The sequence below is a fragment of the Oncorhynchus masou genome, chromosome 32 (assembly GCF_036934945.1).
Source record: "Oncorhynchus masou masou isolate Uvic2021 chromosome 32, UVic_Omas_1.1, whole genome shotgun sequence".
Classification (NCBI taxonomy): domain Eukaryota; kingdom Metazoa; phylum Chordata; class Actinopteri; order Salmoniformes; family Salmonidae; genus Oncorhynchus; species Oncorhynchus masou.
The window spans coordinates 62,418,371-62,433,540 of NC_088243.1; the positions used below are offsets into that span (position 1 = coordinate 62,418,371).

A 15,170-nucleotide genomic window follows, 5' to 3' on the forward strand; every position below is an offset into this window, starting at 1 on the left:
GAGGGGAGAGAGAGAGGAGCAACACTGTTAAACAGAGAGGGGAGAGGGAGAGGAGCAACACTGTTAAACAGAGAGGGGGAGGGAGGGAGAGAGAGGGGAGAGAGGGAAGCAACACTGTTAAACAGAGAGGGGGAGGGAGGGAGAGAGGAGGAGCAACACTGTTAAACAGAGAGGGGAGAGAGAGGGGAGCAACACTGTTAAACAGAGGGGGAGGGAGAGAGAGGGGAGCAACACTGTTAAACAGAGGGGGAGGGAGAGAGAGGGGAGAGCGAGGGGAGCAACACTGTTAAACAGAGAGGGGAGAGAGAGGGGGGAGGAAGAGGGAGGGGAGAGAGAGGGGAGCAACACTTAAACAGAGAGGGGGAGGGAGAGAGAGGGGAGCAACACTTAAACAGAGAGGGGGAGGGAGAGAGAGGGGAGCAACACTTAAACAGAGAGGGGGAGTGAGAGAGGGGGAGCAACACTGTTAAACAGAGAGGGGGAGGGAGAGGAGCAACACTGTTAAACAGAGAGGCGAGAGAGAGGGGAGCAACACTGTTAAACAGAGAGGGGAGAGAGAGGGGAGCAACACTGTTAAACAGAGAGGGGAGAGAGAGGGGAGCAACACTGTTAAACAGAGAGGGGGAGAGAGAGGGGAGAGAGGGAAGCAACACTGTTAAACAGAGAGGGGGAGGGAGGGAGAGAGGAGGAGCAACACTGTTAAACAGAGAGGGGAGAGAGAGAGGAGCAACACTGTTAAACAGAGAGGGGAGAGAGAGAGGAGCAACACTGTTAAACATAGAGGGGAGAGAGAGAGGAGCAACACTGTTAAACAGAGAGGGGAGAGAGAGGGGAGCAACACTGTTAAACAGAGAGGGGAGAGAGAGGGGAGCAACACTGTTAAACATAGAGGGGGAGGGAGAGAGAGGGGAGAGCGAGGGGAGCAACACTGTTAAACAGAGAGGGGAGAGAGAGAGGGCAGAGGAAGAGAGAGGGGAGAGAGAGGGGAGCAACACTGTTAAACAGAGAGGGGGAGGGAGAGAGGGGAGCAACACTTAAACAGAGAGGGGGAGGGAGAGAGAGGGGAGAGCGAGGGGAGCAACACTGTTAAACAGAGAGGGAGAGGGAGAGAGAGGGGAGCAACACTGTTAAACAGAGAGGGGAGAGATAGGGGAGCAACACTGTTAAACAGAGGGGAGAGAGAGAGAGGGGAGCAACACTGTTAAACAGAGAGGGGGAGGGAGGGAGAGAGGGGAGCAACACTGTTAAACAGAGAGGGGGAGGGAGGGAGAGAGAGGGGAGCAACACTGTTAAACAGAGAGGGGGAGGGAGGGAGAGAGAGGGAGCAACACTGTTAAACAGAGGGGGAGGGAGGGAGAGAGAAGGGAGCAACACTTAAACAGAGAGGGGAGAGAGGGAGAGGGGGAGCAACACAGTTAAACAGAGAGGGGGAGGGAGAGAGAGGGGAGCAACACTGTTAAACAGCGAGGGGAGGGAGAGAGGGGAGCAACACTGTTAAACAGCGAGGGGGAGGGAGAGAGGGGAGAGCGAGGGGAGCAACACTGTTAGAGAGGGAGAGAGAGGGGAGCAACACTGTTAAACAGCGAGGGGGAGGGAGAGAGGGGAGAGCGAGGGGAGCAACACTGTTAAACAGCGAGGGGGAGGGAGAGAGAGGGGAGCAACACTGTTAAACAGAGAGGGGGAGGGAGGGAGAGGAGAGCAACACTGTTAAACAGAGGGGGAGAGAGGGAGAGGGGGAGCAACACAGTTAAACAGAGAGGGGGAGGGAGAGAGAGGGGAGCAACACTGTTAAACAGCGAGGGGGAGGGAGAGAGAGGGGAGCAACACAGTTAAACAGCGAGGGGGAGGGAGAGAGAGGGGAGCAACACTGTTAAACAGAGAGGGGAAGGGAGAGAGAGGGGAGCAACACTGTTAAACAGCGAGGGGGAGGGAGAGAGAGGGGAGCAACACTGTTAAACAGCGAGGGGGAGGGAGAGAGAGGGGAGCAACACTGTTAAACAGAGAGGGGAAGGGAGAGAGGGGAGCAACACTGTTAAACAGAGAGGGGAAGGGAGAGAGGGGAGAGAGAGGGGAGCGACACTGTTAAACAGAGAGGGGGAGAGAGGGGAGCAACACTGTTAAACAGAGAGGGGGAGGGAAAGAGAGGGAGAGAGAGGGGAGCAACACTGTTAAACAGAGAGGGGGAGGGAGAGAGGGAGAGAGAGGGGGAGTGACACTGTTAAACAGAGAGGGGGAGAGAGGGGAGCAACACTGTTAAACAGAGAGGGGGAGGGAAAGAGAGGGGAGAGAGAGGGGAGCAACACTGTTAAACAGAGAGGGGGAGGGAAAGAGAGGGGAGAGAGAGGGGAGCGACACTGTTAAACAAAGAGGGAGAGAGAGGTATACTATTCAACAGAAAGGGAGAGAGAGGGGAGAGAGAGGGGAGGGAGAGGGGAGGAATACTGTTAAACAGAGAGGGGAGAGAGAGGGGAGCAACACTGTTAAACAGAGAGGGGGAGGGAGAGAGGGGAGAGTGACACTGTTAAACAGAGAGGGGGAGAGAGGGGAGCAACACTGTTAAACAGAGAGGGGGAGGGAAAGAGAGGGGAGAGAGAGGGGAGCAACACTGTTAAACAGAGAGGGGAGGGAAAGAGAGGGGAGAGAGGGGAGCAACACTGTTAAACAGAGAGGGGGAGGGAGAGAGGGGAGAGAGAGGGGAGTGACACTGTTAAACAGAGAGGGGGAGAGAGGGGAGCAACACTGTTAAACAGAGAGGGGGAGGGAAAGAGAGGGGAGAGAGGGGAGCAACACTGTTAAACAGAGAGGGGGAGGGAAAGAGAGGGGAGAGAGAGGGAGCAACACTGTTAAACAGAGAGGGGGAGGGAGAGAGGGGAGAGAGAGGGGAGTGACACTGTTAAACAGAGAGGGGGAGAGAGGGGAGCAACACTGTTAAACAGAGAGGGGGAGGGAAAGAGAGGGGAGAGAGAGGGGAGCGACACTGTTAAACAAAGAGGGAGAGAGAGGTATACTATTCAACAGAAAGGGAGAGAGAGGGGAGAGAGAGGGGAGGGAGAGGGGAGGAATACTGTTAAACAGAGAGAGAGAGAGAGGGGAGGAACACTGTTAAACAGAGAGAGAGAGAGAGGGGAGGAATACTGTTAAACAGAGAGGGGGAGAGAGAGGGGAGAGAGGGAAGCAACACTGTTAAACAGAGAGGGGAGAGAGAGGGGAGCAACACTGTTAAACAGAGAGGGGGAGAGAGAGGGGAGAGAGGGAAGCAACACTGTTAAACAGAGAGGGGAGAGAGAGGGGAGCAACACTGTTAAACAGAGAGGGGGAGAGAGAGGGGAGAGAGGGAAGCAACACTGTTAAACAGAGAGGGGGAGGGAGGGAGAGAGGAGGAGCAACACTGTTAAACAGAGAGGGGAGAGAGAGAGGAGCAACACTGTTAAACAGAGAGGGGAGAGAGAGAGGAGCAACACTGTTAAACATAGAGGGGAGAGAGAGAGGAGCAACACTGTTAAACAGAGAGGGGAGAGAGAGGGGAGCAACACTGTTAAACAGAGAGGGGAGAGAGAGGGGAGCAACACTGTTAAACATAGAGGGGGAGGGAGAGAGAGGGGAGAGCGAGGGGAGCAACACTGTTAAACAGAGAGGGGAGAGAGAGAGGGCAGAGGAAGAGAGAGGGGAGAGAGAGGGGAGCAACACTGTTAAACAGAGAGGGGGAGGGAGAGAGAGGGGAGTGCGAGGGGAGCAACACTGTTAAACAGAGAGGGAGAGGGAGAGAGAGGGGAGCAACACTGTTAAACAGAGAGGGGAGAGATAGGGGAGCAACACTGTTAAACAGAGGGGAGAGAGAGAGGGGAGCAACACTGTTAAACAGAGAGGGGGAGGGAGGGAGAGAGGGGAGCAACACTGTTAAACAGAGAGGGGGAGGGAGGGAGAGAGAGGGGAGCAACACTGTTAAACAGAGAGGGGGAGGGAGGGAGAGAGAAGGGAGCAACACTGTTAAACAGAGGGGGAGGGAGGGAGAGAGAAGGGAGCAACACTTAAACAGAGAGGGGAGAGAGGGAGCAACACAGTTAAACAGAGAGGGGGAGGGAGAGAGAGGGGAGCAACACTGTTAAACAGCGAGGGGGAGGGAGAGAGGGGAGCAACACTGTTAAACAGCGAGGGGGAGGGAGAGAGGGGAGCAACACTGTTAAACAGCGAGGGGAGGGAGAGAGGGGAGAGCGAGGGGAGCAACACTGTTAAACAGCGAGGGGGAGGGAGAGAGGGGAGAGCGAGGGGAGCAACACTGTTAAACAGAGAGGGGGAGGGAGAGAGAGGGGAGCAACACTGTTAAACAGAGAGGGGGAGGGAGGGAGAGGAGAGCAACACTGTTAAACAGAGGGGGAGCAACACAGTTAAACAGAGAGGGGGAGGGAGAGAGAGGGGAGCAACACTGTTAAACAGCGAGGGGGAGGGAGAGAGAGGGGAGCAACACTGTTAAACAGAGAGGGGAAGGGAGAGAGAGGGGAGCAACACTGTTAAACAGCGAGGGGAGGGAGAGAGAGGGGAGCAACACTGTTAAACAGAGAGGGGAAGGGAGAGAGGGGAGCAACACTGTTAAACAGAGAGGGGAAGGGAGAGAGGGGAGAGAGAGGGGAGCGACACTGTTAAACAGAGAGGGGGAGAGAGGGGAGCAACACTGTTAAACAGAGAGGGGGAGGGAAAGAGAGGGGAGAGAGAGGGGAGCAACACTGTTAAACAGAGAGGGGGAGGGAGAGAGGGGAGAGAGAGGGGAGCGACACTGTTAAACAGAGAGGGGGAGAGAGGGGAGCAACACTGTTAAACAGAGAGGGGGAGGGAAAGAGAGGGGAGAGAGAGGGGAGCAACACTGTTAAACAGAGAGGGGGAGGGAAAGAGAGGGGAGAGAGAGGGGAGCGACACTGTTAAACAAAGAGGGAGAGAGAGGTATACTATTCAACAGAAAGGGAGAGAGAGGGGAGAGAGAGGGGAGGGAGAGGGGAGGAATACTGTTAAACAGAGAGAGAGAGAGAGAGAGAGAGGGGAGGGAGAGGATTACTGTTAAACAGAGAGAGAGAGAGAGGGGAGGGAGAGAGAGGGGAGGGAGAGGGAGGAATACTGTTAAACAGAGAGAGAGAGAGAGGGGAGGAATACTATTCAACAGAAAGGGAGAGAGGGGGGAGGGAGAGGAGGAATACTGTTAAACAGAGGGAGAGAGAGGGGAGGAGTACTGTTAAACAGAGAGAGAGAGAGAGGGGAGGAATACTGTTAAACAGAGAGAGAGAGGGGGAGGAATACTGTTAAACAGAGAGGGAGAGAGGGGGAGGGAGAGGGAGGAATACTGTTAAACAGAGAGGGAGAGAGGGGGAGGGAGAGGGGAGGAATACTGTTAAACAGAGGGAGAGAGAGGGGAGGAGTACTGTTAAACAGAGAGAGAGAGAGAGGGGAGGAATACTGTTAAACAGAGGGAGAGAGAGGGGAGGAGTACTGTTAAACAGAGAGAGAGAGAGAGGGGAGGAATACTGTTAAACAGAGAGAGAGAGAGGGGAGGAATACTGTTAAACAGAGAGGGAGAGAGGGGGGAGGGAGAGGGGAGGAATACTGTTAAACAGAGAGGGAGAGAGGGGGGAGGGAGAGGGGAGGAATACTGTTAAACAGAGAGGGAGAGAGGGGGGAGGGAGAGGGGAGGAATACTGTTAAACAGAGGGAGAGAGAGGGGAGGGAGAGGGGAGGAGTACTGTTAAACAGAGGGAGAGAGAGGGAGGGAGAGGGGAGGAGTACTGTTAAACAGAGAGGGAGAGAGAGGGGAGGGAGAGGGGAGGAATACTGTTAAACAGAGGGAGAGAGAGGGGAGGGAGAGGGGAGGAGTACTGTTAAACAGAGAGGGAGGGGGGGAGAGAGGGGGGAGGAATACTGTTAAACAGAGGGAGAGAGAGGGGAGGGAGAGGGGAGGAGTACTGTTAAACAGAGAGGGAGAGAGAGGGGAGGGAGAGGGGAGGAATACTGTTAAACAGAGGGAGAGAGAGAGGGGAGGAATACTGTTAAACAGAGAGGGAGAGAGGGGGGAGGGAGAGGGGAGGAATACTGTTAAACAGAGAGGGAGAGAGGGGGGAGGGAGAGGGGAGGAGTACTGTTAAACAGAGAGGGAGAGAGAGGGGAGGGAGAGGGGAGGAATACTGTTAAACAGAGGGAGAGAGAGGGGAGGGAGAGGGGAGGAGTACTGTTAAACAGAGAGGGAGAGAGAGGGGAGGGAGAGGGGAGGAATACTGTTAAACAGAGAGGGAGAGAGGGGGGAGGGAGAGGGGAGGAATACTGTTAAACAGAGGGAGAGAGAGGGGAGGGAGAGGGGAGGAATACTGTTAAACAGAGAGGGAGAGAGGGGGGAGGGAGAGGGGAGGAGTACTGTTAAACAGAGAGGGAGAGAGAGGGGAGGGAGAGGGGAGGAATACTGTTAAACAGAGGGAGAGAGAGGGGAGGGAGAGGGGAGGAGTACTGTTAAACAGAGGGAGAGAGAGAGGGGGAGGAATACTGTTAAACAGAGGGAGAGAGAGGGGAGGGAGAGGGGAGGAATACTGTTAAACAGAGGGAGAGAGAGGGGAGGGAGAGGGGAGGAGTACTGTTAAACAGAGGGAGAGAGAGAGGGGAGGAATACTGTTAAACAGAGGGAGAGAGAGGGGAGGGAGAGGGGAGGAGTACTGTTAAACAGAGGGAGAGAGAGGGAGGGAGAGGGGAGGAGTACTGTTAAACAGAGAGGGAGAGAGAGGGGAGGGAGAGGGGAGGAATACTGTTAAACAGAGGGAGAGAGAGGGGAGGGAGAGGGGAGGAGTACTGTTAAACAGAGGGAGAGAGAGGGGAGAGAGAGGGGAGGAATACTGTTAAACAGAGGGAGAGAGAGGGAGAGAGGGGAGGAATACTGTTAAACAGAGAGAGAGAGAGAGGGAGAGAGGGGAGGAATACTGTTAAACAGAGAGAGAGAGAGAGGGGAGGAATACTGTTAAACAGAGAGGGAGAGAGGGGGGAGGGAGAGGGGAGGAATACTGTTAAACAGAGAGGGAGAGAGGGGGGAGGGAGAGGGGAGGAGTACTGTTAAACAGAGGGAGAGAGAGGGGAGGGAGAGGGGAGGAGTACTGTTAAACAGAGAGGGAGAGAGAGGGGAGGGAGAGGGGAGGAATACTGTTAAACAGAGGGAGAGAGAGGGGAGGGAGAGGGGAGGAGTACTGTTAAACAGAGGGAGAGAGAGGGGAGGGAGAGGGGAGGAGTACTGTTAAACAGAGGGAGAGAGAGGGGAGGGAGAGGGGAGGAGTACTGTTAAACAGAGAGGGAGAGAGAGGGGAGGTAGAGGGGAGGAATACTGTTAAACAGAGGGAGAGAGAGGGGAGGGAGAGGGGAGGAATACTGTTAAACAGAGGGGGAGAGAGAGGGGAGGGAGAGGGGAGGAATACTGTTAAACAGAGAGGGGGAGGGAAAGAGAGGGGAGAGAGAGGGGAGCAACACTGTTAAACAGAGGGAGAGAGAGGGGAGGGAGAGGGGAGGAATACTGTTAAACAGAGAGGGGGAGGGAAAGAGAGGGGAGAGAGAGGGGAGCAACACTGTTAAACAGAGAGGGGGAGGGAAAGAGAGGGGAGAGAGAGGGGAGCAACACTGTTAAACAGAGAGGGGGAGGGAAAGAGAGGGGAGAGAGAGGGGAGCGACACTGTTAAACAGAGAGGGGGAGGGAAAGAGAGGGAGAGAGGGGAGCGACACTGTTAAACAGAGAGGGGGAGGGAGAGAGGGGAGAGAGAGGGGAGCAACACTGTTAAACAGAGAGGGGGAGGGAAAGAGAGGGAGAGAGAGGGGAGCAACACTGTTAAACAGAGAGGGGGAGGGAAAGAGAGGGGAGAGAGGGGGGAGCGACACTGTTAAACAGAGAGGGGGAGGGAGAGAGGGGAGAGAGAGGGGAGCGACACTGTTAAACAGAGAGGGGGAGGGAAAGAGAGGGGAGAGAGAGGGGAGCAACACTGTTAAACAGAGAGGGGGAGGGAAAGAGAGGGGAGAGAGAGGGGAGCAACACTGTTAAACAGAGAGGGGGAGGGAGAGAGAGGGGAGGGAGAGGGGAGGAATACTGTTAAACAGAGGGAGAGAGAGAGGGGAGGAATACTGTTAAACAGAGAGGGAGAGAGAGGGGAGGGAGAGGGGAGGAATACTGTTAAACAGAGGGAGAGAGAGGGGAGGAGTACTGTTAAACAGAGCGGGAGAGAGAGGGGAGGGAGAGAGAGGGGAGGGAGAGGGGAGGAATACTGTTAAACAGAGAGGGAGAGAGAGGGGAGGGAGAGGGGAGGAATACTGTTAAACAGAGGGAGAGAGAGGGGAGGGAGAGGGGAGGAATACTGTTAAACAGAGAGGGGGAGGGAAAGAGAGGGGAGAGAGAGGGGAGCAACACTGTTAAACAGAGAGGGGGAGGGAAAGAGAGGGGAGAGAGAGGGGAGCAACACTGTTAAACAGAGAGGGGGAGGGAAAGAGAGGGGAGAGAGAGGGGAGCGACACTGTTAAACAGAGAGGGGGAGGGAAAGAGAGGGGAGAGAGGGGAGCGACACTGTTAAACAGAGAGGGGGAGGGAAAGAGAGGGGAGAGAGAGGGGAGCAACACTGTTAAACAGAGAGGGGGAGGGAAAGAGAGGGGGGAGAGAGGGGAGCGACACTGTTAAACAGAGAGGGGGAGGGAGAGAGGGGAGAGAGAGGGGAGCGACACTGTTAAACAGAGAGGGGGAGGGAAAGAGAGGGGAGAGAGAGGGGAGCAACACTGTTAAACAGAGGGAGAGAGAGGGGAGCAACACTGTTAAACAGAGAGGGGGAGGGAAAGAGAGGGGAGAGAGGGGGGAGCGACACTGTTAAACAGAGAGGGGGAGGGAGAGAGGGAGAGAGAGGGGGAGCGACACTGTTAAACAGAGAGGGGGAGGGAGAGAGGGGAGAGAGAGGGGAGCAACACTGTTAAACAGAGAGGGGGAGGGAAAGAGAGGGGAGAGAGAGGGGAGCAACACTGTTAAACAGAGGGAGAGAGAGGGGAGCAACACTGTTAAACAGAGAGGGGGAGGGAAAGAGAGGGGAGAGAGAGGGGAGCAACACTGTTAAACAGAGGGAGAGAGGGGAGCAACACTGTTAAACAGAGAGGGGAGGGAAAGAGAGGGGAGAGAGAGGGGAGGGGGAGAAGGGGGAAGAATACTGTTAAACAAAGAGGGAGAGAGAGGGGAGGGAGAGAGAGGGGAGGGAGAGAGAGGGGAGGGATACTGTTAAACAGAGAGGGAGAGAGAGGGGAGGGAGAGAGAGGGGAGGGATACTATTCAACAGAAAGGGAGAGAGAGGGGAGGGAGAGAAAGGGGAGGAATACTATTCAACAGAAAGGGAGAGAGAGGGGAGGGAGAGAGAGGGGAGGGATACTGTTAAACAGAGGGGGAGAGAGAGGGGAGGGAGAGGGGAGGAATACTGTTAAACAGAGCGGGAGAGAGGGGAGGGAGAGAGGGGAGGAATAATGTTAGAGAGGGAGAGAGAGGGGAGGGAGAGAGGGGAGGAATACTGTTAAACAGAGCGGGAGAGAGGGGAGGGAGAGAGGGGAGGAATAATGTTAGAGAGGGAGAGAGAGGGGAGGAATACTGTTAAACAGAGAGGGAGAGAGAGGGGAGGGAGAGAGGGGAGGAATACTGTTAAACAGAGAGGGAGAGAGAGGGGAGGAATACTGTTAAACAGAGAGCGAGAGAGAGGGGAGAGAGAGGGGAGGAATACTGTTAAACAGAGAGCGAGAGAGAGGGGAGAGAGAGGGGAGGAATACTGTTAAACAGAGAGGGAGGGGGGGGAGAGAGGGGGGAGGAATACTGTTAAACAGAGAGAGAGGGGAGGGAGAGAGGGGAGGAATACTGTTAAACAGAGCGGGAGAGAGGGGAGGGAGAGAGGGGAGGAATAATGTTAGAGAGGGAGAGAGAGGGGAGGGAGAGAGGGGAGGAATACTGTTAAACAGAGGGGGAGAGAGAGGGGAGGGAGAGAGGGGAGGAATACTGTTAAACAGAGAGGGAGAGAGAGGGGAGAGAGAGGGGAGGAATACTGTTAAACAGAGAGAGAGGGGAGGGAGAGAGGGGAGGAATACTGTTAAACAGAGAGAGAGGGGAGGGAGAGAGGGGAGGAATACTGTTAAACAGAGAGCGAGAGAGAGGGGAGAGAGAGGGGAGGAATACTGTTAAACAGAGAGCGAGAGAGAGGGGAGAGAGAGGGGAGGAATACTGTTAAACAGAGAGGGAGGGGGGGGAGAGAGGGGGGAGGAATACTGTTAAACAGAGAGAGAGGGGAGGGAGAGAGGGGAGGAATACTGTTAAACAGAGAGCGAGAGAGAGGGGAGGAATACTGTTAAATAGAGAGGGAGGGGGGGTAGAGAGGGGGAGGAATACTGTTAAAGGGGAGGGAGAGAGAGGGGAAGGAGAGAGGGGAGGAATACTGTTAAACAGAGAGGGAGAGAGCGGGGAGGGATACTGTTAAATAGAGACAGAGCGAGGGAGGGAGAGAGAGGGGGAGAGAGAGGGAGGGAGAGAGAGGGGGGGATACTGTTAAATAGAGACAGAGCGAGGGGAGGGAGAGAGAGGGGGGGAGAGAGAGGGGAGGGAGAGAGAGGGGGGATACTGTTAAATAGAGACAGAGCGAGGGGAGGGAGAGAGAGGGGGGGAGAGAGAGGGGAGGGAGAGAGAGGGGCTGAAGTGGGCAATGGGAGAGTGAGTGAGGGATGACGGGTAAAAACTCACTCCTCAGCGACATCACTCTCCTCTCCAGGGTTGAAAGACTCATCTAGTAAAAAGAGAGATCATCAGTAACACAGCTCTCCCCCAAACCCGCTGCTCTCTTGGACAGCGACACAACTAGCTCACAATAGCCAGACCTACGACGTATTTAAATCTCTTCATGTATGAATGATTCCCATTGAGCTCTATTAGGGAGGCCCTGATTGGCTGCGGGAGCTGTCAATCAACGGCCTGGCCACCCTAATAACTGTGGGAGCTGTCACTCACCGGTCTCTTCGTCTGAGTCGTTGCTGCCGTCTCCCTCCTCTCTGATCTTGCCCTCGGCTTTCATCCTCTCCAGGTAGGCATCGTGCTGATCGTCGTCTGAGTCACTGTACTCGTTGTTCTTAGCCTTTATACCATGTCGGGGGGCAGCAGAGAGTCAGAGACTACACTACCCATGATGCTCCAACAAGGCCCTGTATCTCTTCCTATGGACAGCAGGTTACTGTCCAGAAGGGGCTGTGTTCCAACACTTTACAATTCCTTACCTCCTTACCTTTCGGACTACTGCTGGGAATGGAGACTAGGGGAGAATCTCATTGCATTTCCTTGATTCCTCACGTCCTTAAAACCCATTGGATGAGAAGGTCAAAGACCTCTGACCTCATCTAATGTGTTTTGAGGAGGATTCGAGAGAGGACGCAAGGAATGTAATGAGATTCTCCCTAAGTTAAAAGCTAAGACGCGAGACAAACAGGAGGAAGTGAAAGACATGATACTTTGTAGTTCTTTACCAGTCAGGTGACCTCAAGGTAATCGTTTGTTGCCGTGGCGACTACCACCCAGGGCAACGGAGTGGGGCACTGATGGACAGAGTGGGCTGTTTATATTACCAGAGAGCATTCTGGGAGTAAAAATCAGGACTTCCTGTATTTGGTTTAGAGGATGTGTTTCATCTTTCAGTTAACACACTGCAATGCCTTGGGCAATACATTAGTCAAGACAATGCAGGCAGCACCCCCCACACACAAACACAGCCTGTTTTACTATCCTCGTCGGGACCTAAATTACATTTCCATTCAAAATCCTATTTTCCCTAACCCTAATCGTAGTCCTCACCCCTAAGCCTAAAATAGATTTTCTGGGAAATGTCCCCACAACGGAGATTTTCCCCCCTCGTTTTACTATCCTTGGAGAATTTGGGGGATTTCCGGTCCCCATGAGGATAGAGGAACGAGACCACACACACACACACACCTCTCTCTTTCACACACACACTCTCCAAAACACATCTGTGGATAAGCATAATCAGCAATCACATACCGATTAGTAAATCATTCATGGTTCTTCACTGAAATCAACCACCATGATTAGAATTATAGCCCCCCCCCCAAAAAAACATACACAGACACAAGCCCCCCCCCCAAACACACACACCATGCGAGCAGTAATCGCTCCAAACCAAAAATCAAGCCAACACTCCCACACCCACGTAACCATACCAACCTTCTTCTTCAGGGGTACACAACAGACAGACAAGAAGAGAGTGACATCATCAATATTTATAAGCACATCATTTATCTTGGAGAGGAGTTGAATGCATGTCCACCACAGTAAACATCTCCTAAAGGTTACCTCCTTGAATCCTCGGTTCTTGATGTGGAGTTTCTTGGCGTTGACAAAGTCAAACAGCTTCCCGTACTCTTCCCTGTGACGAGAGAGAGAGAGAAACAGGAACCGTGAATTGGACACAGAATCAACAGGGGAGCTTGTGTGCTGCGCGTTCCTCCGTCCCCTCTAATTACCTCTCGATGCTGCTGAAGGTGAACTGGTTCCCCTGCTTGGTCTCCACCTCGAAGTCGAAGGAGCGCGTGGTGGTGGTGCCTCTGGCGAAGTTGACACTGGAGATCTCCTCGAAGCGCAGGTGAACTGGGGGCTTGTGCACATAGATGAAGCCCCGTTCCAGCGGGTAGAGCAGGCCGGACTGAGCCTTGTAGGAACATGTTATACACTGGGCCCCAGGGGTGTTACTACAGGGGAGAGGAGGCAGACTCAGTTATTCTGAGGGACATCACACAGTGTTTCATGGCACGTTTATAATGTCATGCCTCGGCAGAGGAACAGTGTGCGTTGGTGATCGCGTGTGTGTGTGTGTTGTGCGTGTATGTGTTGGCGATCCGGTGTGTCTGTGTGCGTTTACCCCTGGAAGTTTCCGGGCACAGTGATCTTCCTGTTGACCAGAGCCTTCATCACCCTGCTGACCATCTCATAGAGAGAACCTGACATGTTCTTGCTGAGCTTCCCTTCATAACGCTTCTCCACCTCCTCCCTTCGGTGAGGGAGCGAGAGGGGCAGGAGAGGGAGAAAGAACGGGGGAGAGGGCCCAAAGAGAGAGGGGGAGAGAAGAGGGAAACAGACATTGTATTTATTAAGTGTTCATTCTCCCTCTCCCATGCAGTGTTGAGCTGCTGTCGTTTCACTCTCCCACTCACTCGCTCATGTTGAGGGTAAGCTTGAGCTCCTCCTCCTTAGAGAAGTGCAGGATGAGGAAGTGGTAACGCGTCTGTCCCTGCTTAATGGGCGGGTCCAGACTGATCTACAGACGGCAGGGGGGGGCGTAGAAGAAGACAGAATGATTATGAATCGAAGACGATGGCAAGGGCTTTGAAGTGAGAATGATTGCATTTACACTGTGTTGTCTGCACATTCGGTGGCCCCCGACACCATCTTAACACAATCTACACTTGACTGTCAACCACTCACCTCAAACACACACACACACACACACACACACACTTACAACGAAGAACATCTGTCTCTGGTCCTTGCTTGGGAGCAGGAAGAGACGCAGCACGGTGGTGTAGGGGATCTTGTAGTCAAACGTCTTACCATGGAGGTGCAGGAAGGCAGGGTAGATGAGGATATCATACCTGACGCACAGAGGGAGAAGAACGTGGGTGAACAAGAGGGAGGCCTGCCGTCAAAGTGGGTGTTTGTCTAGTATGTGGTAGGTTTTCGTTTTTGGGGGGGGGGCTAGCGTTGAGCCAAGCGAACAATGTGGATCAATCTGATAAATGGAGAGTAATATTCAACAAAACAACGACAGATAATACTGATGAATAGTGGTTCATGGTGCTGATGCCACAGTACCTGCCCCTGGGTGTGAGGCACTGCAGCTCTTTGAAGACACACACAGCATCTCCTGTAGCCTGGATCACATCTGCCTTAGACCGCACGTTCTGGGCAAACGCCTGACAGGGAGGACAGGGACACAGGGTTAAAACAGGAATAACCACCGTATCAATGATGTTGGGGTGAAAATGGACTGTTTCTGAGTATAGGGACAGCTGTAGTGGTGGCGCCATCTGCTGGGGTGAAGCCAGTAAGGCACCGACGATCACTCCATTTTCAGCCAGCAGCAGGACAGAGTAGAGCGTGGGTTACCTCCACGGGGTCTGCCCCCTCGTCTGCGGGGCCGGGGGGGACGTAGAAACGGACCTCCATGAGAGAGACCTCAGCGTCATCGTTCTGGTGGAACTCCAGCGTCACCTCGTTCTTCCCGGTGGCACACTGGGACACGCTGGCCAGGGGGATCTCAAACACGGAGCTGTCATTCACGTCAAACGACAACAATGGACCTGCGGAGAGAGGGGGGTTCAAAAACCACAGCTCCCATAATGCACCACTACATAGCTGGAGGAATGCTACAACGGCTCAGTAAGAGAGATCCAGAGATGAAAAGGGTTGTTTTGTAAAGCTGCCAGCAGGATGATCAGATCCTCTGTTGGTGTTGTGTGATAAGTGTTCAGTGACATTTAGAGGGTGTTGTTTACCAGAGAATTTAGCAGTGCCCCAGTTCCAGCCTTTCACGCACATGTCCTTCTCTGTCAGCTCCACCTTGTAGTTGGCCTTGAAGAACTCAGAGATCCTCTCATAATCCTGCAGAGAGGGAGGGAGCGAGAGACGGGGGAGTGGAGGGGGACGACATGGGGAGGCAGAGAGAAAGCAAAATAGAAAACAGAGAGGAAAGATGTTCAGTTAAATTCTTACTGCCCACCACACTATTCAGTGAAAAACAAAGAAACACCTCTCTCTCCTCCCCTTTGATGAGGAGGCTAATTAATCACAGCTCAATCTGGTCGCTCTCCCCTTCTGGTCGCGCTCTCCTTCTGGTCGCGCTCTCCTTCTCGCAGCTTACAATCAACCCGTTTATTTATCCTGCCGGCCCGATTAGAGCTGGAGCACCCAGACACACACCGCAATCACTTCCACATGTGTGTGAAAGGACAGTGTGCATGGTGTGTTTTTGAGAGAGGAAAAGGAGAACGTGGGAAATAGAGCTTATGCACCTGGGTATCAGCTTGTCTGTTAGGTCAGGGGTTTTCAAACTTTTCTTGTCCAGGGACCCCTGACCAGGAAAACCGGCGTCCCGGGGACCCCTGCC

The 15,170-nt window shown here is 53.8% G+C and overlaps 1 protein-coding gene across 1 annotated transcript in view; it reads right to left on the minus strand.

The window, feature by feature from the left end:
* ssrp1a (structure specific recognition protein 1a) overlaps positions 1-15,170 on the minus strand; it is a 38,643-nt gene that overhangs the window by 4,916 nt on the left and 18,557 nt on the right. The window contains exons 4-13 of the mRNA XM_064954760.1: positions 14,560-14,665; positions 14,171-14,364; positions 13,877-13,977; positions 13,527-13,656; positions 13,219-13,322; positions 12,927-13,055; positions 12,532-12,756; positions 12,362-12,434; positions 11,012-11,135; positions 10,748-10,790 (exon numbers count right to left, since the gene is read on the minus strand). Coding sequence (XP_064810832.1) covers positions 10,748-10,790; positions 11,012-11,135; positions 12,362-12,434; positions 12,532-12,756; positions 12,927-13,055; positions 13,219-13,322; positions 13,527-13,656; positions 13,877-13,977; positions 14,171-14,364; positions 14,560-14,665 — 1,229 coding nt within the window. The remainder of the gene's footprint in view (positions 1-10,747; positions 10,791-11,011; positions 11,136-12,361; positions 12,435-12,531; positions 12,757-12,926; positions 13,056-13,218; positions 13,323-13,526; positions 13,657-13,876; positions 13,978-14,170; positions 14,365-14,559; positions 14,666-15,170) is intronic.